This window comes from Tursiops truncatus, chromosome 17 (assembly GCF_011762595.2).
Source record: "Tursiops truncatus isolate mTurTru1 chromosome 17, mTurTru1.mat.Y, whole genome shotgun sequence".
In the NCBI taxonomy this organism is placed as follows: domain Eukaryota; kingdom Metazoa; phylum Chordata; class Mammalia; order Artiodactyla; family Delphinidae; genus Tursiops; species Tursiops truncatus.
This window is the reverse complement of record NC_047050.1, coordinates 77,820,213-77,843,510: the sequence shown is the minus strand read 5'-3', so window position 1 is coordinate 77,843,510 and position 23,298 is coordinate 77,820,213. Positions and strand designations below refer to the sequence as shown.

The 23,298-nt window shown below is 57.1% G+C and overlaps 1 protein-coding gene across 12 annotated transcripts in view; it reads right to left on the bottom strand.

The window, feature by feature from the left end:
- The window catches only part of MROH1 (maestro heat like repeat family member 1), a 67,456-nt gene that overhangs the window by 18,787 nt on the left and 25,371 nt on the right, over positions 1-23,298 (bottom strand). For 7 of the 12 annotated variants that reach the window (XR_012327027.1, XM_073794279.1, XM_073794280.1 and 4 more), the window contains 22 exons: positions 22,559-22,710; positions 22,031-22,171; positions 21,691-21,783; positions 17,225-17,303; positions 16,883-16,996; positions 12,823-12,896; positions 11,218-11,340; positions 6,187-6,294; positions 5,931-6,075; positions 5,800-5,840; positions 5,347-5,488; positions 4,970-5,022; positions 4,321-4,428; positions 3,766-3,885; positions 3,439-3,561; positions 2,527-2,673; positions 2,408-2,434; positions 1,375-1,497; positions 1,178-1,299; positions 987-1,098; positions 809-904; positions 203-307 (listed from right to left, as the gene is read on the bottom strand). Coding sequence is in view for 11 of the 12 variants with exons in the window: in XM_073794279.1 (XP_073650380.1) it covers positions 203-307; positions 809-904; positions 987-1,098; positions 1,178-1,299; positions 1,375-1,497; positions 2,408-2,434; positions 2,527-2,673; positions 3,439-3,561; positions 3,766-3,885; positions 4,321-4,428; positions 4,970-5,022; positions 5,347-5,488; positions 5,800-5,840; positions 5,931-6,075; positions 6,187-6,294; positions 11,218-11,340; positions 12,823-12,896; positions 16,883-16,996; positions 17,225-17,303; positions 21,691-21,783; positions 22,031-22,171; positions 22,559-22,710 (2,348 nt within the window). In the remaining variant the exon portion in view is untranslated. The remainder of the gene's footprint in view (positions 1-202; positions 308-808; positions 905-986; positions 1,099-1,177; positions 1,300-1,374; positions 1,498-2,407; positions 2,435-2,526; positions 2,674-3,438; positions 3,562-3,765; positions 3,886-4,320; positions 4,429-4,969; positions 5,023-5,346; positions 5,489-5,799; positions 5,841-5,930; positions 6,076-6,186; positions 6,295-11,217; positions 11,341-12,822; positions 12,897-16,882; positions 16,997-17,224; positions 17,304-21,690; positions 21,784-22,030; positions 22,172-22,558; positions 22,711-23,298) is intronic. The other 5 variants (XM_033843031.2, XM_033843033.2, XM_033843038.2 and 2 more) reach the window with 5 other exon arrangements.

Below are 23,298 nucleotides of genomic sequence, written 5' to 3'. Positions count from 1 at the left end.
CATGGCTCTCCGTCCACGGCTCAGGAAGAGGACGGTGGCACTCGCTGGGACGCGGGATGAGCCCAGGCAGCAGCTGGGCGAAGGGCAGAGAGCGTGCTGGCATTCAGAGACGCAAGGGCCGCAGGCAGTTGTCCCCAAGCCGAGGGGCCAGGACGGGGACAGGGCAAGGGAGTGGCCATGCGGGTCGCCACCTGGTACTCACGCTGATGTGCAGGTGCTTCAGGAAGTGCTGAAGCAGGCAGGCGCTTAGGCCAAGCGCCCGCACCCGCTCGTGGCCCCTCGGGGACTTGATCCATGGGCTCAGGTGCTGGGGAAGAGGGGGCTTCATATAGGTGCCCTGCCTACAGCCACCCTTCTGGGTGGGGGGGCCAGCGTGCCAGGTCAGAGCAAGCCCCCTGTGCAGTGCACCCCGCCCCGTCACTCCGTCCTGCTGGCCTGGCTCATGGCCACGGCCACCCAGAGCAAGCCAGGCATACAGAGGGACAGGGTGTTCCTAGGAGTGGGTCGGCCCTGCACCAGCCCACCGCAGTGCTGCAAAGGGCAGGAAGCCATGCCGCAGGCCACTGCAGGCCAGGAGGGCATGTCCGGGGCACCTCAGGGTCTCTCCATCCCGGCACCATGTGATGGGGGGGCGGGGAGAACCAGCTTGGGGCCCCCATCTGGGTCGGGGACTGCACCCATCTGCATACCTGCCCAGGCAGGAGGGGGTCCCCCCGCCGCTCACAGAACCCCCCCCACCTCCTTGCATAGCACACCACAGGGTCCCCACGGCGCCCCTGCCCCGGGGAAGCGCACACCCACCGCACACCTCCACCATGACCTGCAGGCCCTGGGGGGTCATGTTTCGCTGAAGGAGGCTTGTCAGTAAGTCCTTGAGGGCCTGCATGGTGTCCAGGTACAGAGGCTGGAACGAGAGAAGCGGCCGGTCCCGCCGTGACCCTGCCACCCGCGCACGGGCACCCACGCGGCCAGGGCCATGCTCATACCTCCTGGTGGCTGTCCACCCCCTCGGGCTCAGGCAGCACGGCCATAATGCTGTGCAGGCAGCTGTGGATGAGGTCCGCCTGCGCCTGCCCCTCCAGCGCCGGCTCCAGGGAGCTGAGTCTCGAGTTAAGGGCCCAGCACTCACGCAGAGGGGCCCCCCGGCCGGGCCCCCAGGCCCCGGAGGAAAGGATACGCCAGGTAAGTGCAGGCGAGCATGGCCTTCTTCCGCATGGGCGTCCTCAGGGAGTCCGAGGGCTCGGCCTTGATGAACTCCTGGGGGAGCAGCCGCGGGATGGCCCTTGGCCACAGCACTGGCTTGCCTCCCAGTCAGCTGCCGCCCCTCACCCGCTGGGGAACTCAGGCCCCTCCCCAGGCCCCGCCGGTGCTCACCATCATCTGCGCCACCAGCTCCGGCTTCCTCAGGAGCTGGAAGGAGCTGCCGTGGGAGCTGCTGCGGACGGCCTGGCTGGCCATGCAAACGCTCTGCGCGAGGCACAGCCTCAGGCCCAGGTCCTGCGGGGACGCTGGGCTGCAGGAAGGCACCAAGGCCCGAGGCAGCAGCCGCTCCCTCTAGGCCCGTGGGGCTGAGCCAGGATGGGGGCTGCCCACAGCAGCGAGACCAGACCACCGGCCCGCTCTTCCCGCCAAAGCCAGAAACGCTCCCCTCCACTCTGGGGCTCTTGGCCAGCCCCCCACGTGGGCCACGGGGGGTCTGTGAGGGAACCCGGGGCCCTCGGCTGTCTACCCGGTCTGGGCCTGGGGGGCCCCGGGTCACAGCCCCGGGTAGACGCAGTAGGCAGACGCCCACTCCATCCACCAGTGGGGTGGCTGGAGATGCTCCCAAGGTGGAGGGGAAGCCTGCTGCCCAAGAAGAGCCCCGGCAGAGGGGGGCTGCCCCCCACTCAGTCAGAGCGACCACTCTCAGCACAGCCCCACCACCCGGCAGACTGCAGGAGACCCGGGGTGGAGGGTCTGCTCTTTAAGGGGAGACCCAGCCGCTCCAGAGGGGGCTTCCAGGTTAGTGCCGGAGAGTCCAGAGGGAAACACGTTAGTGAGGCCAGAGGCCACTGTCACTGGCTGCAGAACGCACCCCTCCCCGGCGCTGCCAAGAGGGCAGCCGTGGGCGTCAGGGAGCAGAGCCAGGAGAGGGGCTGCGGCCAAGGCCCCGCGCCCCGCCTGCGAGCCCTCACCTCCCCCTCCTTCCCACCCACCGTCCGGGGCCTGGGCCAGAGAAGGAGCTCCTGGGCCCCCATTCTGCTCCGAGGCGGTGGGGACAGGCCCCGGAGGGATGTCCCGAATGCTCTGCCCTTGCACTGGGACCAGGGAGCCCCAGTGAGCACTCCTGGCTGCCGCCCCGGCAGCTCACGGCCCAGCCCGGAGGAGAGAGGAAAGCAGAGCCCCGCTCCACTCCTGCACACTGTACCTTGGTCTCTACCTTTATCCCCAGAACCTGAACGACAGAGGTGACATGAGTTAGCGCGTGAGGCCCCAGTGGCGGCACCCCTCCCTCTCTCCCTCCCCGCGCCACGGCCGGGCACCCACCTTGGTGCTGAAGCACTGGGACATGTTCCGGAAGATGTCCGACTCCACCCTGGCCAGCAGCAGCTCGCGGGGGGCCCGCGCTGCCACGTGCCCGTAACACAGGATCAGCGCGCTCTTCACTTTCTCCACCTCGTTCTCACTCCGATCCTGAGAGGCCGGAGGAACCAGCGGGGCTGTGACACAGTCACGCCCCCCAGCAGCAGCCCAGCACTCCAACCCCACGTGCGCGGGAAGAAGGGCACAGCTGGTTGGGAGGAAGGCGCCACCCCACCCAGAGAGCCCCAAGGTCGGGAACAGCAGGACAGGATAGGACTGGGCAGGCTCGGGCCTGGTGGGACCAAGGTGGGAGGGGCACGCAGGAGGAAGAGCTGCGGGGCTGAGAGCAACGGAAGGGCCAGAGGTGGGGTCCCTGCCTTCGCTTGGGGGCTGCCCAGGAGCCCCCTCCGTCCTCAGGGCCTGTTCACACTACACCGCCCTGAGACTCTGCCGCTGGCTGACCCAGGCACAGGGAGACTGAAAACCTAGGGACAAGGGCTGGGGTGCAGGCCCACAGCGGGGGTCCAGCCCCCAGCGGGGCTTCAGCGAGCACACAGCCTCCACTGGCCACCAGGGGGCAGAAGACGCACAGACAGGCCGTGGGACAGGAAGGTGGCCGCCCCATCCCTGCTGCCCAGAGCCCCTCTCATTGCCCCAGTCAGCAGCTGGGAGGGAGCCCTCATCCGCCAGCCCCGCCCACGACCGGACGCCAGCTCCCTGACCCACCCCCAACGTGCGAGGCACCAAAGCCCAGGAAGCGCCAGGCCCAACCCTCCACCCCACAGAGCCTCGAAAGGCAGGGCGCCACGGCTCAGACCAAGTCACGGCCAGGCCCGCCCCAGACCTCCCCTTCAGCTGTCAGCCTGACCTTTGTACCTTAAAAATGTTGAAAATGCCGGCGGATTTTCTGAACACATCTGACTTTACGAAGTCCTCCAGCTGGGCCAGGGTGTCATCCAGGTGGGAGCTGGCACAGATCCCAAAGCAACAGGCAAGGCCCTGGGGAGGTACACAGGTGCGCTCACACCTGGGCAAGGTCGGGACGGAGAGAGTACACACGCATGCGCACACCATCCGGTGCATCTGTGCACACCACACACACACACAGGTACACACGCTGGCTACACGTCTGAGAGGACAGAGAGTGACCACTGCCAGCAAGCCTGTGGGCACCCGGGCTTCCCGTGGGGAAGGGGCGGCCACCTCACGCTCGCTCTCCTCCTGGTATCGGGCGGTTTCCAGCAGCTCCTGCAGATGCTTTCTCACCACCTCCTTACTTGAAGCAGCACCCAGGGTAGTTCCTATGCATTTATACAGGAAGTTCTGCAACGAAGTCAGAGAACAGGGCTGTGCCTGGCTCCCGAGTAGAGGGGTGCCCAGCACCACCAAAGCGCTGCCCCCGTCAGAGTACGCGCTGAGTACTCAGAGTACGCCCCTGGCAGAGTACGCGCTGCCAGCGGACGCGGGAACCCACGGCACTGACCGCCGCAAGGACCAGACGAGCTCTGGGCGGTGTCTGAGGAGTAGGAGGTGGGTGCGGAGCCCCTGCATCTCCCAGCCGTCAGCCACTACGAGGAGGCTCCCAGGCCTTCCCGTCCAGCCTCTGCCAGGACCACAGGGGCCACCAGAGACAGGCGCAGGGAGCGAGTGACAGCACCAAGGAACGGGAGCTGAGGGCCACGCCCACAGCGCCCCGCGGGTTGTCCTCCCACACCTCCCCCTGCATCTCCTCCTGGGGCGTTCCCCCTCCCCCTGCACCTTCTCCAGGGGCGTCCCGTTGTAGCTGGGTAGCTGCTTGCACATCTCCAGGCTCAGCTGGCAAATCCACGTGTTGTCAGACACAACAGCTAGAGTGTCGCGAAGGAACTGTGGGCAGGAGCTCTACCAGTGAGGGGCCGGAGCTCGGCCTTTCACTGCGCTGGCTGGGGAGGGACCCAATGCCTGGCGGTGTCACAGGCAGGGACCTCAGGGTCCTGTGCCATGGCTCTGAAGGGTTGTGGATCACTTTCGAGCCCAGACAAAACAAATTCTGGGGGGTCAGACACGCACCACACAGGGGCACAGACAGCTCTGAGTCAAGCAGGGGAGAGGAGAGAAGGCTCCAGTGGCCAGAGCAGCTCAAAGCCCCTGTAATTTGACTCCATCACAGCAGGGTGACAATCTGTGAGGTCAGTAGGCAGGGCTCCCCCCCAGAGACACCCACCTGTCCCTCTGCCCCTCCCCCAGCCACACCGTTAGGCCAAGGCAAACATCACAGCCCTGGGAAGGTACAGTTCCCCTAGCGTGGCTGCCCCAAGCTCTCCCCGCCCAGGCCAGAAAAGGCCCCTGGGTCCAATCCCCGCCCAGGCCAGAAAGGGCCCCTGGGTCCAAGACAGGCTACGCTCCCACCTCCTCTCCCTTCTCTCACCATCAGCAGCTTCTCCTCCCATTCCTTCCGAGACAGGGTTTCCTCCGTATATCCTGAAACGACCAGTCATTCACTCAGCCCAGCAGACAGACCCATGCCCACAGGCAGGAGTGCAGTGCTCAGAGCCCCGCCCCCAGCCTGGCCCATCAACGCTAGCACAGAGGAAGAAAGGGCTGCGCCCACATCCAGTGTGCTCCCAGGTGACAACCAGCAGGGAGCATCTTTTCAGCCCCACTGTCCAGACCCTTTCCTGAACCACAGCAGAGGCCATTTCTTCCAACTTTCAAAACCCTGGTCCCCACTGGCCAGGCTTGGTGCCGACTGGCTGAAAAAACGCGACCAGAGGACGAGTGGCGCCGCCCCGCTCTGGGCCTCACCGTCCAGGTGCTCCAGCAGCAGGGGGATGGCGGTCGCCCACCGCTGACCCAGCATAGGATGGATGTCCCGGTGAAGGACGCTCAGGAGGCGCAGCGAGGCCGCCCCGCGACCGTCCCCCAGGTAGGGGCTGGAAGACACAGCCTGGAGGAGCCAGAAGTGGGTTCTCCACCGGCGCCCAGGGCCACAGCGCCCCAACGCCCCACATGAGGCCGAGCACGGCCTCCCAGGTGGGGCAAGAAGCCCCCAGAGACGCAGCTCCCCAAAACTCCGCCTGGAGCACCTGACAGTTCCCACTGCGAGACAGTGTCCTTCTCACAGCAGTGACAGTGTGAGGACGGGGACAAAGGCAAGAGCCCACTCCTCCCCGCCATCCCCAGAGTGCGGCTGCCCAGCGGCCACCTGCCTGGGGACGTGATGCTTCTGGGAAGGCAAGCCCCCAGTGCGCTGCTTACCAGGAGCCTGGTGGCCATGGCGTAGGGAGATGGAAGGGTCACTGCGGGGGAGACAGACATGCAACACTCAGGGCCGCCCGCGCCCTGGGGTCAAGGTGGGCTGGGGGGCCGGGCCAGGGCCGGGGGCGCACCGTTGCCGTTGTACTGAATGAGGAGGGCGTGGGCCCCTGCCTCCTGCCTCTTCTGGGCCAGGTGCACGAGGCTCCTGCAGAGCGGGGTCAGCGCCCCGGTGAAGCGCACGGGGACGAGGAACTCGAACAGGTATGGCCAGAGGACCTGGGGGCAGCGGCATGGGAGTCTGCTCCCAGGTGGGTGGGCAGCAGACCCCCGGGCCGAGGGGTCGGGAGGGGTGCGGTGGGTCCCAGGGGGTGGGTGGGCGGCACTCACGTCGCCCATCCTGTCCACAGTGGTGCTGACCAGGTAGAGGGTGCTGACACTGATGGCCCGCACGCTGTCTGCCGCCAGGGCCTCGCTGTTGGCGCCCAGCTTCTGAGGCTGCAGGAGGGGAGGGCGGAGGGTGTGCTCTCTGCTCTCCAGGTTACACCATCGTGGGCTCTGGCCCTGAGGACACGGCCTGAGCGAAGCAGGACAGACCCTGCCAGCCCCCGCTGAGGGGACGCCCATGCCACCTGTCACTCTGCACCAAAATCACCCAAGGAAGCCGGCTCACCAGGCTCGGTTCGGCCACCAGAACAGAGGGAACCTTGACTCCGTCCTGATGGGCAATGCCGACGTCCACAGAAACCGGAGGCCCTTTGTGGACCTGATAATAGGCTGAGAAAATGGCATTTTCTACGAAGAACAGAGACAAGCTCTGGAACCCGCTGGGCCAGTGGCTTCTCTCAGACCTGAGCAGACAGTGCTCCAGGGCCCGGCTCCCCGGGAACCTTCCACGCGGAAAAGGACTCTGCTCTCCAAACACTCTGAGTCTTCAACTCACGCTTTGAAATACCAAAAAGCAAACACTGAAAACCAAGAGAAATTGGGAAAACTGCAATGACTGTAGGAGACATTTAACACCTCTCCCTGAGAATCAAAGATGGAGTAGAAAAAATAGAGGTATTTAATAGGGCCTAAACAGCAATTTTTAAAGCATGCTCTAAAAATACAGATAAATCTTAACACCAAATACACACAAACAACTTGAAAGTCTGACCACCTATTAGGCTAAAAAGAAGATCTCAACAAACTCTCAGAAGCAAAAATAAACCTGTGGCCAGATTCAACGTAGAGAACGCAATAAAATTACAAACCCACAGTAGCCACGAAAAGCGAGTCACCTAGAAAACTTTAAACATCCTAAAAGAAACCTTGGGTTAATAAAGAATCCACACAGAAACCGCAAACTACCCAAGAGTGAACGCTGAGGACACATACAAAGCCCAACAAAGGCGCAACTACCGGGACCCACAGACCAAGAACATCAACTGAACCTGAAAAATACTATCGGTGGGAAAATATTAATATGAACCAAGAACAAGAAAAGCATGTGAAAGAGTGTAACAATTAAACACAGAATGTGATTCAAGAAATTAATAGTGAAATAGTTAAGAAAGAAATCACTGACGTGGAAGAACAGATTGAAGACTTCAGGGAAATGAAGAAGAAAGATATTAAAGTGCAACGTTCAGATAACAGAAGTGCCGGAACGAGAGAGACAGAAAAACGGAGAACAAGAAAAAATTAAAGAGATAAAGGAGACTAATTCCCCCCAGAAATAAAAGAGAAAAAGAGCTCATCTGAAAAGTGTCCACAGAGCTAGAGGTAAGGACAGGTCAGGTGAGCCTGGAACATCTTCTTGTGCCAGAAAACAAGGAAAGGCTCACTCAAAAAATGATGGAGACGTGCCTTGCCTCAAGGACACAGGAGCCCGCTCCACGGGGGCTCCCACAGGCCAAACTCAGAACAATTTGACCACCAAAACCAATGGCAGAAATGCATGAAAGAGTAACCCATGAATCCACACTGAGATATTATATATGAACATAAAAATAGCAAAAAGCCGGGGCTTCCCTGGTGGCGCAGTGGGTGAGAGTCCGCCTGCCGATGCAGGGGACACGGGTTCATGCCCCGGTCCGGGAAGATCCCACATGCCGCTGGGCCTGCGCGTCCAGAGCCTGTGCTCTGCAACGGGAGAGGCCACAACAGTGAGAGGCCCGTGTACCGCAAAAAAAAAAAAAAAAAAAAACTAGCAAAAAGCTCTTTGTTACAACAGAAGGCCAAAAAAATAAGTATAGAGAATTAATGGAGTTAGAAAATGAACAACTGATGCTAAAACTAGTAGGGAAAACTTTAATCAGCAAGTTATCAAAGTTTACACATGTTGTAACATGTGTCCAACTCTCCTTCCTCTTTAAGGTTGAGCAACATTCTACTATAGAGATGGAGCAGACCGCGTTTACCCAGTCATCCCCTGATGGACACCTGGCTGCTTCTACCTCTTGGCTCTCATGAATGACGCTGCTACAAACATGGGCGTGCAATATCTCTTCAAGATCCCGCTTTCATTTCTCTTGGGTAAATACCCAGAAGTGGAACTGCCGGATCATATGGTAATTCTGTCCACAGCACCTGAAACACTTTACATCCGGGAGCTCATCTTTTGAAACTTCCCTAAGTGAGAAGTAAGGCTGTTCTGGCTGCCTGAGCAGCGAACACGGGCTCCCCCGGGAGGCTGGCATTTTGCTGGCTGTGGCAGAAGGCGCCCACCTCCAGTGACAGCCGTGACTCAGGCTGTCAGATGGGCTTCCCTGGGCTGCACCTCTCTGATGCAGGAGGGAGTGTGCTCTGTGTGGCCCCTCCTGGGAGCACACAGGAAACCTGCACAGGGATTTTAGCTACGAGTACAGTTACCTCTGAGTCCTACAAGTCCTTCTAGTGAACCAGCAAGCATGTAGGTGGTCTTAGGACCCTTTACCCAGAGACAAACCATCAAAGCTTACTCAAGAAAACAGATAACCTAAATAGTTCTTTGTCTAGTAAACAATTCATGGTTAAAAGCTTTTCAACAAAGAAACCTCCAGGCCTATGTAGTTCCACTGAGGGATTCTACCAAAGATTTAAGGAAAAAATACCAAATCTTCACAAACTCTTCCATAAGTTAGAAGAGGAGGGGACACGTCCAAACTCACCTAATGAAGGATCACCAGAGAGAGACATTACAGGAAAGTACAGGCCCATAACACTCGAAGAGGTGCAAAATCTCGCAACAAAGTATCGGGAAATCAAGTCCAGCAATATATTAAAAGCATTATAAATCATGACCAAGCATGGTTTATCTTGGCACTGCAAGGAATTCAATACCTAAAAAGCAATCACTTATGTCCATTTCAAATTGAAAAGAATTGAAAGCAGAATCTTGAATATTAAAAGACTGAAGGTGTTCCCCTTAGAACGGAAACAAAGTAAGGATGTCTGCACTCACCACTTGTATTCAGCATTGTAATGGAGATTCTAACCGAGGCAATAAGGCCAGAAAAAGAAATAAAAGGCATTCAGATCGGAAAGGAAGACTGAGCTGTCTATTGGAAAACATGATGTTCCATGTAGAAGATCTCAAAGAATCTATAAAAAGTAAGGCCACAGGATACAAGGTCAATATGCAAAAATCAACTGTATTTCTACACACTAGCAATGAACAATTGGAAATTGAAATTAACAAAACGATACTACTACAATAGCACTAAAACCATAGTTACAAATCTAACAAAATATGTGCAGAATCTATATGCTTAAAATTATGAAGTACTGACGAAAGAAATCAAAGATGACCTAAGTAAATGTAAGGCACCATTTTCATAGATGGGAAGACAACATCAATTCATCAAAAGATATCAATTCTTCCCGAAGAGTCTACAGATTCAACACAATCCCAGTCAAAATTATAATAGCTGGGCTTCCGTGGCGGCACAGTGGTTAAGAATCCGCCTGCCAATGCAGGGGACACGGGTTCGAGCCCTGGTCCGGGAAGATCCCACATGCCGCGGAGCAACTAAGCCTGTGTGCCACAACTACAGAGCCTGCGCTTTAGAGCCTGTGAGCCACAACTCCTGAGCCCGTGCGCCACAACTACTGAAGCCCGCGCGCCTAGAGCCCATGCTCTGCAACAAGAGAAGCCACTGCAATGAGAAGCCCACGCACTGCAACGAAGAGTAGCCCCTGCTCGCCGCAACTAGAGAAAGCCCGCGTGCAGCAATGAAGATCCAATGCAGCCAAAAATAAAAACAAATAAATAAACCAACAAATAAAATTCTAATAGGTTTATTTTTGTAGAAATCAACAAGATGATTCTAAAATTTATATGGATAAGTGAAGGAACTATAATAGCCAAACGAATTAGAAAAGAAGACTGAAGTTAGAGGACTCATGCTACTTCGCTCCAGAGTTTACTGTAAAGCTTCAGGCAAGACAGCGTGGTCCCGACAAAAGGACAGACGCAGACCAGTGGAGCAAAACAGAGTCCACAGTCACTTGATTTTGACAAAGATGCAAAGGCAACTCATCCACGTGGAAAGAAGAGTCTTTTCAGCAGATGGTGCTAGGACAACTGGACATCCACGTGCAAAATAATGAGCCGTAACAACAACCACACCTCCCATTAAACAATATTCACTCAAAGTGGATCACAAACCTATATGTAAAACCTCGAAGTTAAAGCTTCTAGAAGAAAACAGAGGAGAACATCTTTGTGACCTTGGGTTAAGAGAGGATCTACTAGCTAGAACACCAAAAGCAAGAGCTATAAATAAAAACCTGATAAAGTGGACTTCTAAAATATTAAAATATCCACCTTTTGAAGAAAATAAAAAGATAAGTATGACGCAACAGACTTGTCAGAAAATATTTACAAGCCATAAATCTGATAAAGGACTTGCATCCGAAATATATAAAGAACATTCTGTACTCAATAATAGGAAAGTAAACAACTCAAGAATAGGCAAAAGCTGTGAACAGACACTTAAGGAAGACATGGGGATGGCAAACATTGGTCGTTGGTGAGATGCCAGCCTGTCAGGACAGCTTGAGAAACAACCAGCCTGGACCCGAGCCTGCAAGTACCCACAGGGCCTCTCACCCGCTGCTGCTGGGGCCATGAGACCGCACAGCCGCTTCAGAAAACCGTTTGGAAATTTCTTATGAAATTAAATGCACACTCTCCATTCGCGCTTACCCAGGTGTACAAACGCATGCTCCCACAGAAACCTGTACCCACACGGTCACAGTGGCTTTTTTCGTAACTGCCACACTGCAAACAACTGGAGTCTCCTTCCTCTAGAGAGTGGAGAACAGACTGGCACGTCCGTACCACGGAATGCTACTCAGCAGTAAGAGAACCAATCACTGGCACATGTGACAACGCCCCCGACGGAAGTGGGGAATCAGGGGCCCAGGAGCAGGAGGGTGAGGCCGCGCCCTTACCTCCGCCTCGGGGGGCAGCGCGCACTGCTGCACGATGTACTCGATCATGGCCTCGCCTCCAGGCTGCTCCAGGTAGCCGTGATGGGCCATGGCACTGATCACCTGCACCACGGCCCGCTTCACCTGCCCGGACCAAGGGAGAGCGGCAAGGGCCTCAGAGGACCGCCGGACAGCACGCCGGCCCAGCTGGGCGGTGGAATCTCACCCTTCCCTCTGCCTGCGCCTGCACCTGCCCCCACCTTCTCCCCAGACGCCTGCTACGAAGGCCAGCCTGCGGCCATGCCCACACCCCCAGGGGAAGGCCTCTTCCTCCTCTTTCCCGCAGCCCCTCCCCTCCCGGCGCCTCCTTGGGCATCTCCCGACCCCGTTTTGCCCTTCTGGGCAAGGGCCCTGGGTCTGCACTTGTCACCCAAACACTCCTGAGAGTTCTGAGTGTCCTGCTGTCCAGCCCCCTCGATAACTCTGTCTGGCGGCTCCAAGGAATGGCTGGGCCGTCGCGGCCGGAAGCAGCACCCTCTTTCCGGGGCTGGCGCCCCCTCCAGGGCCCCCTGCTCCCACGCTCCATCAGACGCCGGCCCGATGCCCCTCCCTGGGGACCCTTCCCTGTGTCCCGGTGACGCCTCTCCTCCCCCGGATCTCAGGTCGCACATCGCTGCCCTGTGCCCCCAGCTACACGTGTGTCCTGAGGGACCGTGGGGCTGACAGGTCTGGAGGGAGTGAGCGATGTGGTAGCACGAGGGCCGCTCAGGCTGAGTGCGTCTGGCCACTGACACTGTTGGAGGCACGCGGTGCGGCCCCTTGGGGGTGACCCAGGGCACGGGGGCCCTGAAACAGATGCAGGTGGTTTGGGGTCCATTTCAGTAGCTTCTGAAACTCTCACAGAAGGTCCCAAAGAACAGGGCCCCAGGATGAGCACAAAGGCTGGGGCAGCCCCAGGACAGAGCCGAGGGGCCCTGCTGCCGCTGAGCCCAGGAGGGAGGAGCAGCCCTGCCCCCAGCTCTGGGCGTCACCCCCAAGGCCTTGGATGTCCCACCTGAGCCCCGGGTCCTCGCTTCCCTGAGGCTTCAGCCACGCTGAATCACCTAACCACCTGATGGTTGAGGGTGGGGGCTTCGGGCCAGGAGGGGCTGGACTCTGAGGTCTCCACGATGGAGGACCGACAGAGACCCCTGACACAAGGCTGGGGGCTTCCCTGGGGGGCAGCCGGCACAGCACTGCCAGGGAGCCCAGGCTGCCCACGGCTCCACGGGGAGAGGACAGCGGGGCTCCGACTTCAGACCCTCCTGGGCCTCCTGCCCCTCGTGCCTCTTCTGTGGCCGATGTTAGCCTGTGTCTTTTTGGTGTAGTAAACCATAACGTGGGTATGACGACTCTTGTGAGCTTGGGGGTTCTTCTAGAGAACGATTGAACCCCAGGGTGGTTTGGGGGACCACTTCCTAACTTCATACTTGGTTAACTGCGTCAGGAGGAAGCTGGGGGTCCCAGATGCCCAGGCCTGCACGCGCCCACTGCGGTCTGGCCTGGCTGAGAGGTGGCTGCCGGGTCCCTGGTGGCCACACTGCCCGCAGCTGCTCACAGCGGAGCTAGGGCTGCCCGCTGACCTACCTTGCTGTTGGTGTCCAGAAGAGGAAGCTTCATGGAGGAGAGAATAAAGGGTTGCTTGACTTCCATCTGCGCAGCTGCAGGAAACAGAGAGATGGCTCAGGCCGCCCCCCACCACAAGGCCCAAGGCCACACTGCCGGGGTTCTGGCCTCAGTGTGGCCCTCCACGTGGCAGGGGGGGGCCGCATACGCACAGGCCCACCCATTTCTCTCCGGTGGGCGGGAGGGGGAAATGACCTTTTTCAGCAAATAACATTATTTCACCCAATTAAAAAGCTAGGAGGTTTGTAGTTTAGGGCAGCAGAGAAAGAGCGGGCTGAGCAGGTATCCCAGTTCAAGTGCAAGGGTCAGGGGGTCTCCTGGGGCATCAGAATCACAGCAGGCTCGTTAAGCACCACCAGCCGCTGTCCCCTCTCCCCACTCCAACCTGCAGGCCCAGGTGGGCTCAGGCGTTCACTTTTCATACATTCCCAGGTGAGCTGGTGCTAAGGACCCCACTTTGAGAACCAGCTGTATAACCCTTCCTTTCCTGATATTTATTTATTTTAGGTTTTTTTCGGGGGGGGGGGTGCCACACCACGCCGCACGTGGGATCTTAGTTCCCGGACCACGGCTCGAACCCGGACCCTCGGCAGTGAGAGTGCGGAGTCCTAACCACTGGCCCGCCAGGGAAGTCGCATTCTGACATTTAAATGGGGGTGAAAAGTGAATACCAAGCAGTGGTCATGAGATTAATAAAAATAAAATCAAAGAGGGGCCCCCTGGCGGCCAGTGGTTAGGACTCCGCGCTCTCACTGCCGAGGGCCCGGGTTCGACCCCTGGTCGGGAACTAAGATCCTGCAAGCCACGTGGTGCGGCCAAAAACAATTTTTTTAATGAAAACAGAGACTGGGAGCACAGTGATGGCGCTGTCACTCCAAGGACAGCCCCAGGGGAGGGGTGTGTCATGATCCCACCTCCCGCAGGGAACTGGAGGCCTCACAGCCTGGAATGGCTGATTCCAGGTCTGGGGCAAGAAATATACACAACGAGCTTAGTTCATCATCAAAGGACTCGGAACTTGAAGAAGTCTCCCCACTCCCCGGAGATGACACAATTTGAGCTCCAATAATGGTAACAACTATAGATAACGAATAAGGACCCGCTGTCTAGCACAGGGAACTCTACTCAGTGCTCTGTGGTGACCTAGATGGGAATATAATCTAAAAAACAGGGGATATATGGATACATGCTGCTGATTCACTTTGCTGTACAGCAGAATCTAAAATGACACTGTAAATCAACTATACTCCAATAAAAGTTAATTAAAAAATAATGGTGATAACTGCAATGAACTGAAATTTCTCAAATATGTTTGAATTCATGAGTCCCTATGATATTTTTAGAGAGCAATGGTCACCTTTAGAAGGTGACAGGGGACCAGTGTATTATCTTGAAAACTGACAAAACAAAGGAGCCAACAGCTGAGCCTGCAGTTCCTGCATGAGCCACACTTCTGCATGGCTGAGCGGCAGGTGAAGAGCGTCTCTTCATCACGGCACCCAGCGAATCGGCGCAGCACAAGCTGTGCCCCAGGCGGCGAGCGGCAGCGCTGCCGAGGCCGCCCGGTACACACTGTGCCCCCTACAGTCTTGCCAAAGGGACTCGACTGGAGTCTGAGTTCTTGCCAATTTGCAAGAAATCCAGACGGACGAGGAAACCTCAGTCTGCACCTCGAGAACACAGCCCACCAAGCTGACCGTGTGAAACTCCACAGGTCCAATGGCCTAGGCTCTTCCACGGATAAATTACAAGGGAAAGAAAAGAGCACAGGAGACCTGCGGTTTAAAAGGGACCGAAATGTGGGGAGTGTTGTTTAGTGGGGACAGAGTTTCAGGTTTGCAGGATGAAAAGGGTCCTGGAGGCGGCTGCACAGCCATGGGAACGTACTTAACGCTGCTGAGTGTACACCTACGACGAGCGTGGAAAATTTTATGTTATGTGCATTTTACCACAATTGTAAACAAGCAAAGTAAACCACCCAGGGCCAAGCCCCCCGAAAGGGAGAGATTTAAATCTATCTATCTATATATAATTTAAAAAAATTTGACTTTTTTACTGAAGTAGAGCTTACTTACAGTGTTGCTGGTGTTCAGCAAAGTGGTCCAGTTATACATAAACGTATCTATTCTTTTTTGTTGTTTGTTTTGACTGCATTACATTCGTTGCTGCGCGCAGGCTTTCTCTAGCTGTGGTGATCAGGGACTACCCTTCCCTGCAGTGCGCGGGTTTCTCATCGTGGTGGCTTCTCTTGTTGTGGAGCACGGGCTCTAGGTGTGTGGGCTCAGTAGTTGTGGCTCATGGATTCCAGAGCGCAGGCTCAGTAGTGGTGGCACACGGGCTCAGTTGCTCCGCGGCATGTGGGATCTTCCCAGATCAGGGCTCGAACCCGTGTCCCCTGCATCGGCAGGCGGGTTCTTAAACACCGTGCCACCAGGGAAGCCCTATGTATCTATTCTTTTTCAGATTGTTTTCCATTATAGTTTATTACAAGATACTGAGTATGTTGTTTATCTATTTTATATATAGTAGTATCTGTTAATCCCAAACTCCGAATTTCTCTCTCCCCCAATTTTCCCCTTTGGTAACAATTTTCTGTCTGTATGTTTCTATTTTGTAAATAAGTTCATTTCTGTCATATTTTAGGTTCCACATAAAAGTGATATATTGTATGTCTTCTTTCTGACTTACTTCACTTAGTATGATAATCTCTAGGTCCATCCATGTTGCTGCAATGGCATTACTTCATTCTTTTTATGGCCAAGTAGCATTCCATTTTTATATGTACAACATCTTTCTTTTGGCCACGCCGCGTGGCTTGCAGGATCTTAGTTCCCTGAGCAGGGATTGAACCCGGGGCCTGGGCAGTGAGAGCACCGAGTCCTAACCATATATACGTATATACACTTGTGGCCAGAGAAAGAACTTAAAGGAAAAAATGAAAGACAAGTGGATACGAAGTGACTCTGGAACATCATCGTGAGAGAAGGATTAACAAAGGAGAGGCAAGCGAGGCTAAACCGCGTAAAAAACGTCCAGCGCCGCTAATGACCACAAACAGCAGATCAGAGAGGAAGCGAAGGCCCAGTCGAGGCCCACAGGCACCTGGGCTCCCAAGGGCGCTGTGGCTCAGGTGAGAGACCTTGCTCTCTGTCCCAGCACCACCCTTCCCCAGCAGCCACCAGCCACGTGCTCCTGGGCTCACGGCAGGATCCGGCCCTGCCCGCCGAGTGCTGCCCCCTCACTCCCCAAACCCGAGAGCTGCCGAGTCCACAGGTGCCACCTGGTCCACATGCTCGTTCCATAGAGGGTCAGACAGAGAACACTTGGGCTTCCAGGGCCACAAGCGGCCTCCGTCACATCTTCTTCTTTGTTTGCTTGTACAGCCCGTTGCCATGTGAAAACCACTCTCAGCTCAAGACTGTACCGAAGCAAGCTGCAGGCCTGGCGTGGCCCACGGCCACGGCCACTGTTTAGCAACCAAGCTCACCGGAAAAAACAGACTTAAGTGCGAAAACTGTCAAGCCTCTTGCTGATTAAATCAGCCTTAAAAGCAAGAAACCCGAATTCTTCCATCCAATTGTGAGGAAATCATCAGACACACGGAAATGGAGGGACTGTCTACAGAACCGGCCTCAACTCTTCTCAAAGGTCCACGTCTAAGACACAACTAGGCAACATATGCCCGTGCACAGACCCCACACTGAGGGGCAGCTGCGGCAGACAGCGTGACGGGGCAGCGGGACTGAGCCACCCGACCGGCGGGCATGTGGCAGCTGCCGGGCCCAGGGTCAGGGGCGCCGTGTCCCACCGTCCACAGCCAGCTGTCAAGGGCAAAGGTCAGCGATGGACGCCTGCTGGGAGGCAGATGAGCACTACTGCTGCAACTTTTCAAAAAGTTTGGAATTTTGCAAACTAGAAAGTTGGGGAAAATATTTAAAGAATTCAAAGCAAGATGTTCCTTTTCACCTAAAAGCTGGACAATGTCTGCCTTTTCCATCTCTGCGTCACAAAGGGCACTTACCGGCCGAGTTGATGATGTGCCTCACGACCTGGAGGGTGCCCACACGGGTCCTCTCGTTGCTGGTGTCCAGCTTGGGCAGCAGGAAGGCCAGCAGGCGGTCAGGCGAGCAGCAGGCTGCAGGGCAAGCGCTCATCAAAGAACTGTTTGTAACGAGCTGCCCTATGCTCCCTGCTGGCTGTCTGCACCTCCAAGACAAGCTAGGCCCGGCGGCCAGGGAGGCCGGATGCTCGGGGCTGCGGCCCAGCCAGGTCTTGGCTGTGTGCTCCCCAGAGACACGGGCGGGCAGCACACGAGACAAAGGGCCCCCCGCCCCCCAGAGCAGCCAGGCCGCCGGCCTCGTACCCAGCACCGTGAAGCAGCGCAGCACCTCCTTCTGGTTGCTCATCACCAGGGGGCTCGAGGACTCCACGGGCACGCAGATCTGCTCGGGAACAGAGGGCACAGTCACGGGGCCCAGCAAGGCCACGGGAGGGGCAGGCCCCCTGACGATGCTGGGCCCAGGGGCACTGCTCCGGGAACAGAGGGCACAGTCACGGGGCCCAGCAAGGCCATGGGAGGGCAGGTCCCTCAGGCGCTCTCTCACCTGGGGGCAGGAGCCCCTCGCCTGTGGCTGGAAGCGCCCTGGGGACCTCAGCCCACACCTTACAGTTGGCCCTCTCAAGGGAAAAGAGTCCTGGCTCCGTCTACACCCCACCCCTCCCACCACCGGCCAGGAAAACAAACTCCCAAAACACATTCCCTGACGAGAAAGGAGACACTTTCCCGCTTTCCTGGGCATGACATCCTGGGCTGGAAACCGCGGACCTCTAGAATGCAGAAAGCACTGGAAACCAAAATACCTCGAGTCCATTCGTTCAAAATTGTAAAAGAAAAAGGAGCTGCACTGGTAAAAGTAAAAACAGAGGCTGTTGGCACATGTGTCCCTGGGCTCCACTGCACCTCAGCGGGTGACACTCACCGGGGGCTGAGCTCTGGGTGGCACCCCAGTCCCCACTCAACCCCTCAAGGTCACAACAAAGGACACCCACAGGGCCTCCAGGCACAGGGCTCTAAGGTGAGAAGTGACCAGCGGTGAGTGCAGGACCAGGTGAGTGCCAGGCGGCCGGGTTCTGCTCCAGGCCCCCAGGGTGCTGCTTGTCACTTCCACTGCAAAGACCGAACCTGGCCATAAAAGGCACCGCGGCTTCCTACCTGCTCCCGGGCTCGCTCAGCCACTCGGAGCAGGGAGCCGGCTTGGAAGCAGAACCCCCGCCCCCCGGGGAGCCTTCAGAAGATGCGTGACCGTGACCACGCGGAAGCCTGAGCTGCTCAGGACTCCGCAGTGACTCGGAGAGAGTAAACCGCTGCTGTTTTCACGTACTAAGTTTTGGAGTGATCGGTCAAAGGGCAATAGATAACTAGTGCAAATGGGTAGTCATCTGGAAAAAAGATAAAACTAGATTCTCACTCTTTCCCTAAAATAAACTCCAAACGGATTAAACAGTAAAAGTATAGGGGAAAATGAGAGAAGCTAAAAATTAATTGCAGAACTCGAAAGCCTTTTCCAAGTATAGCAAAAGCTGAACTGTAACATAAAAGATGAATAAATGATGGTGTAAAAACTAAATAATTTTGCATGGCAAAAAATACCATAAACAGGGCTTCCCTGGTGGCGCAGTGGTTGAGGGTCCGCCTGCCAATGCAGGGGACGCGGGTTCGTGCCCCGGTCCGGGAAGATCCCACATGCCGCGGAGCGGCTGGGCCTGTGAGCCATGGCTGCTGAGCCTGCGCGTCCGGAGCCTATGCTCCGCAACGGGAGGGGCCACAGCAGTGAGAGGTCCGCGTCGTACAGCAAAACAAACAAACAAACAAAAAACCATAAACAGAGCCACAGATAACGGACAAAGTAGAAACAACCATTTATACGTACATGATATGAGACTATAAATAACTGCTACAGATCAATATGAAAAAAAACCTCTAAAAACCAATAGAAAAACAAAAGACATGAATGGGAAGCTCTAAGAGAAGGAAATATCACATTTTTCCTGCCTTTTCAGCCTTTATATATTTATTTTCCCGTTAAACCCCACCCCCATCCCATAGATAATCATTGCTTGTTTTTATAGTTTAACGCAATCACTTTTATATTAAGTAAATGATATTGGGCTACATCTCTCACTTTTTTTCAGAGTTGTAAGCTTTTTCTCCATAGAGATCTTAGGCATTCTTCGTTAGGTGAATTCCCAGACACTTCACGATAAGTTTCTGTTGCTGTTGTAAAGGGTCGTTTTTTTGTGCTTGGTCACTACTGACGGAGAAGACCGCTCCTGATTTTTACAGGGTGGTCTTGTAACCGGCAACCTTGCTGAACTTAGTTCTAGTATTTGTGAACCGACTCAGTTCATAAATGAGTGCATTTCTGGATGAATAAATCAACCATCCATAAAACAAACATCTACTGAGTGCTCACGGGTAACACGCACCGGTGCTGGGACAGCAGGGAACGGAACAGAGCGAACCCTCCCCCTCAGGCCTGTGCCTTCTCGCTCGGGAGACCCGAGTGGCAACCCCCCCGTCGCTAAGTGTATTAAGAGGAGCTCGGGGCCTCGGGAAAGGCAAAGAGGGGACCGGGACGGAGGGTGGGTGGCCGGGAGAAGATGAACGACAGGTCGGTCCTCACTCCCCCCATTTCTGTTCCTTTCCCCGTTAACACTGAGAGTGGGGCTGCTTCCTGCTCCTGACACTAGAGGAAGCGTACCTGTCTCCCGTTCACTATGATGTACGCGGAGGGCCTGGGCATTTAAACTTCGTCAAGTTAGAGAAGTTCCTTTCTGATCCTGACACTAGAGGAAGCGTACCTGTCTCCCGTTCACCATGATGCACGCGGAGGGCCTGGGCATTTAAACTTCGTCAAGTTAGAGACGTTCCTTTCTGATCCTGGTTGCTAAGAGCTTTAGCGACAAATAGGTGTTGAACTTTATCAAAAGCTTTTTCTGTATTGATTGATATCAGACAATATTTTCGGGAATCTCGTTCCATGATGAGGTGAGCTGACTGGCCTCAGCGCTGTGCAGCCCCCCTGGCTGGGCCCTACATCCCTCGTGTACTGGGAGCGCAGTGCTGGGAGCGCAGTGCTGAGGGAACGGTGGTGAGGGCGCAGTGCTGAGGGTGCAGTGCTGGGAGCTCAGTGCTGAGGGTGCAGTGCTGAGGGTGCAGTGCTGAGGGAACGGTGCTGAGGGTGCAGTGCTGAGGGCGCAGTGCTGGGAGAGCAGTGCTGAGGGTACAGTGCTGAGGGAACGGTGCTGAGGGTGCAGTGCTGAGGGAACGGTGCTGAGGGTGCAGTGCTGAGGGTGCAGTGCTGAGGGAATGGTGCTGAGGGTGCAGTGCTGGGAGAGCAGTACTGAGGGCGCAGTGCTGAGGGCATGGTGCTGAGGGCACGGTGCTGAGGGAATGGTGCTAAGGGCGCCGTGCTGAGGGCACAGTGCTGAGAGCTCAGTGCTGAGGGTGCACTGCTGAGGGTGCAGTGCTGGGAGCTCAGTGCTGAAGGTGCAGTGCTGAGGGTGCAGTGCTGGGAGCTCAGTGCTGAGGGTGCAGTGCTGAGGGTGCAGTGCTGGGAGCTCAGTGCTGAGGGCGCAGTGCTGAGGGAACGGTGCTGAGGGCACGGTGCTGAGGGAATGGTGCTAAGGGCGCAGTGCTGAGGGCACAGTGCTGAGAGCTCAGTGCTGAGGGAACGGTGCTGAGGGAATGGTGCTGAGGGCGCAGTGCTGAGGGTGCAGTGCTGAGGGTGCAGTGCCGGGAGCGCAGTGCGGGGCAACTCCCTTCACTGAGCACACGATCCTCACATCCAGCCTCACAGTAGTAGACCTAGATTTTTCTGTGTGGTCCTGACTTGGATTTGGAATCAAGACCAGCCTCAAAGAATCCATCAGGCAGCTCTGGATCCTTTTCTCATTTCCAAGCCCACCTGTGTATGGTGGAAATTAGCTGTCCCTCAAAAGTTTGGAAGAACGCAACCTTCAAACCACGTGGGTCCTGGGTTTGCTTTCAGAAAGGAAGGGCTTGGAATGTTGTTTCCATTTCTTTACTGGTTTAGTCAAGTTTTCTATTTCTTCTCTGCCAATTTTGACATTTTTAAGATTTTTCTAGGAATCTATCCACTTCATACAGTTTTTCAGGTTCATTACCATTGCTCACACACTAAAATTACTATTTAATCTCTCTACCATAGCCCGACCCCCGGCCCTCGCAGGGCGCCGTCCGTGTGTGTGGCAGGTGAGGGCTCAGGCCGGCGGGCCAGGCTGGCATCCCAGCAGGTGTGGGAGTGGAGCAGGCCCAGAGATGCCCCAGGGGGTGGGGGGAGCAAGGAAGTAAGTCCACTCTCCCTGCTTCTCTTTCTCACAGAGCCGCCTGCCCACGCTCTCTCTAGTTTTCCGGCCCTCTTCTCTCCCACTCAGAAAGTCCCACGGACGCAACGTCCCCCCAGAGCTCCCCGTGACCTCCATGCCCCTCATCTGACCTGGGGGGGCAGGGTGTGCACGGCTGCAGAGCCTCCTCGAAGCCCTTTCTCCATCAAAGCCATCAAGACCGCTGGAGGGGGTCTCCACCTGAGCCCGGGCCCTCGGGACGCACGGCCAGTGCAGATGGCCCCAGAGCTGCCCCTGGCCTGCTGGCTGCCCGCTCCGGCCCCTGCACAGCCGGGCTGTGCTGTGTCGCGCGGCCCGAGCCCCAGCGCTGGGCAGACGGCGCTTCAGCCCCGCCTCCTGCTCCCTGACCCTCAGCAGGCACCTCCCAGCGTGCTCCCACCCCTCCCTGGGCCCCCAGCCCACCTGAGCATGCAGGGCAGCCAGGAGTGAGTCAAGCTGGACGTCCAGCGTGCGGCTGCCCACGCTTGCGGCCGCCTCGAGGATCTGGCCCAGGCTCTGCTCGAGGAGGGAGGAGAGGGGCCGTCAGGGCCTCCTCCTGGCCCAGCCCCACCCCTGCTGGCTGCGGGAGTCTCCCAGCCCTCCACCCCAGCGCTCGCTCGCGGGGAAGGGCCGGGAAGGGGGCGCGTGGCAAGGCCAGGTGGGCCTGGCTCCCCGGCTCCTGTCCGCGCCCCCCACTGAGGCTGGCTGCCCCCAGGGCTTCCCCCCGACCCCGTGCCCCCTGCAGCTGAACTCCTGAACGCACCCTGGACACGTGGACAGTCTCGGCGTGCTTCTTGTAGAGGCCGAGGACTCCAGGCAGCAGCTTGGGGAGCTGCTCCTCCAGCTTCTCGCTGGGCAGCAGGTGGCTCATGGGCCCCAGGGCCTCCACCACAGCGAGCCGCAGCTGGGGGGACACAGGGACAGGCGCTCGCGTGCGGACCGGCCGGCAACGCCCGTCAGCCCGGGGCAGAGATGTGCAAAGAGCCCTTCCCCAAGGACCCCACAGTTGGAATCGAAGACCCGGGTTACCGCGAGCGGGGGTCCTAAAGGGGTGGAGGGAGTGGGCCTACAGGGAGAGGTCCAGCGCTGGGGCCCCAGAAAACTAGCCCTACTCTGTGAGGACCTGTGGGGCGGGGGAGGGAGGGGCACATGTAGACAGATCTCCCCCCAACACCCGAGAACCCGCAGGACCCCAGAAGAGGCCCAGGTGACTGGAGCAGTACCTCCAGGCTGGGGGTGGGAGAGGAAAGCCAGCTAGGTGAGGCCACAGGTCCCTAAGGGCCACACATACCTTGGCTTCCCGGCTCTGCAGCCAGTGGTGGAAGAGGATGTCGTAGGCGCTGAAGATGTCAGCGGCGAAGGCATCCTTCCTGACCGTGGGGTCGGGGGCCTGGTCCAGGTCGGCCAGGTACTCCAGGGCGCTCTCGCTAAAGCGCTGCAGAGCTGTGGCGACCCACGCGGTAAGCGGCGGCCGGCCCATGGCCGCACAGCTTCCGCGCGACACCTGCCCCTTCTAACATGCCATGCTGCCTGCGAGACACCCTCCAGAGCACCCGGCCAGGCTCGGGACCAAAGCGCTGTGCGGGCGTCAAGGGTCCCCCAACTCGCGTGCTTCGCAGAAGCTCAGAACGTGACCTTTTTCGGAAATAGGGTCTTTGCAGATGCAATGAGTCAAGACGAGGTCACAGTGGGTGGGGGGCAACTCCAACAGGACCGTGTCCTCACAAGAAGAGAGACAGACACGCGGGGACAACGGAGGCAGAGCTGCACTGCTGCAGCCTCGAGCCAACACGCCAGGATGCACGGGCACCTCCAGACGCCAGGGGGCCTGGAAGGTTTCTCTCCAGAGCTGCAGAGGGCGCACGGCCCTGTCAACACCCTGCTCTCGGAATCCTGGCCTCCTGAGCCGTAGAGAACACATTTCTGTTGTTTTAACCCCCCCAATTTGTGGTCTTTCATTGAGGTGGTCCAAGGAAAACAGTACAGGCACCAACCTCCCCAAAATGCCCCCAGGCCACCACGCCTGGCCCA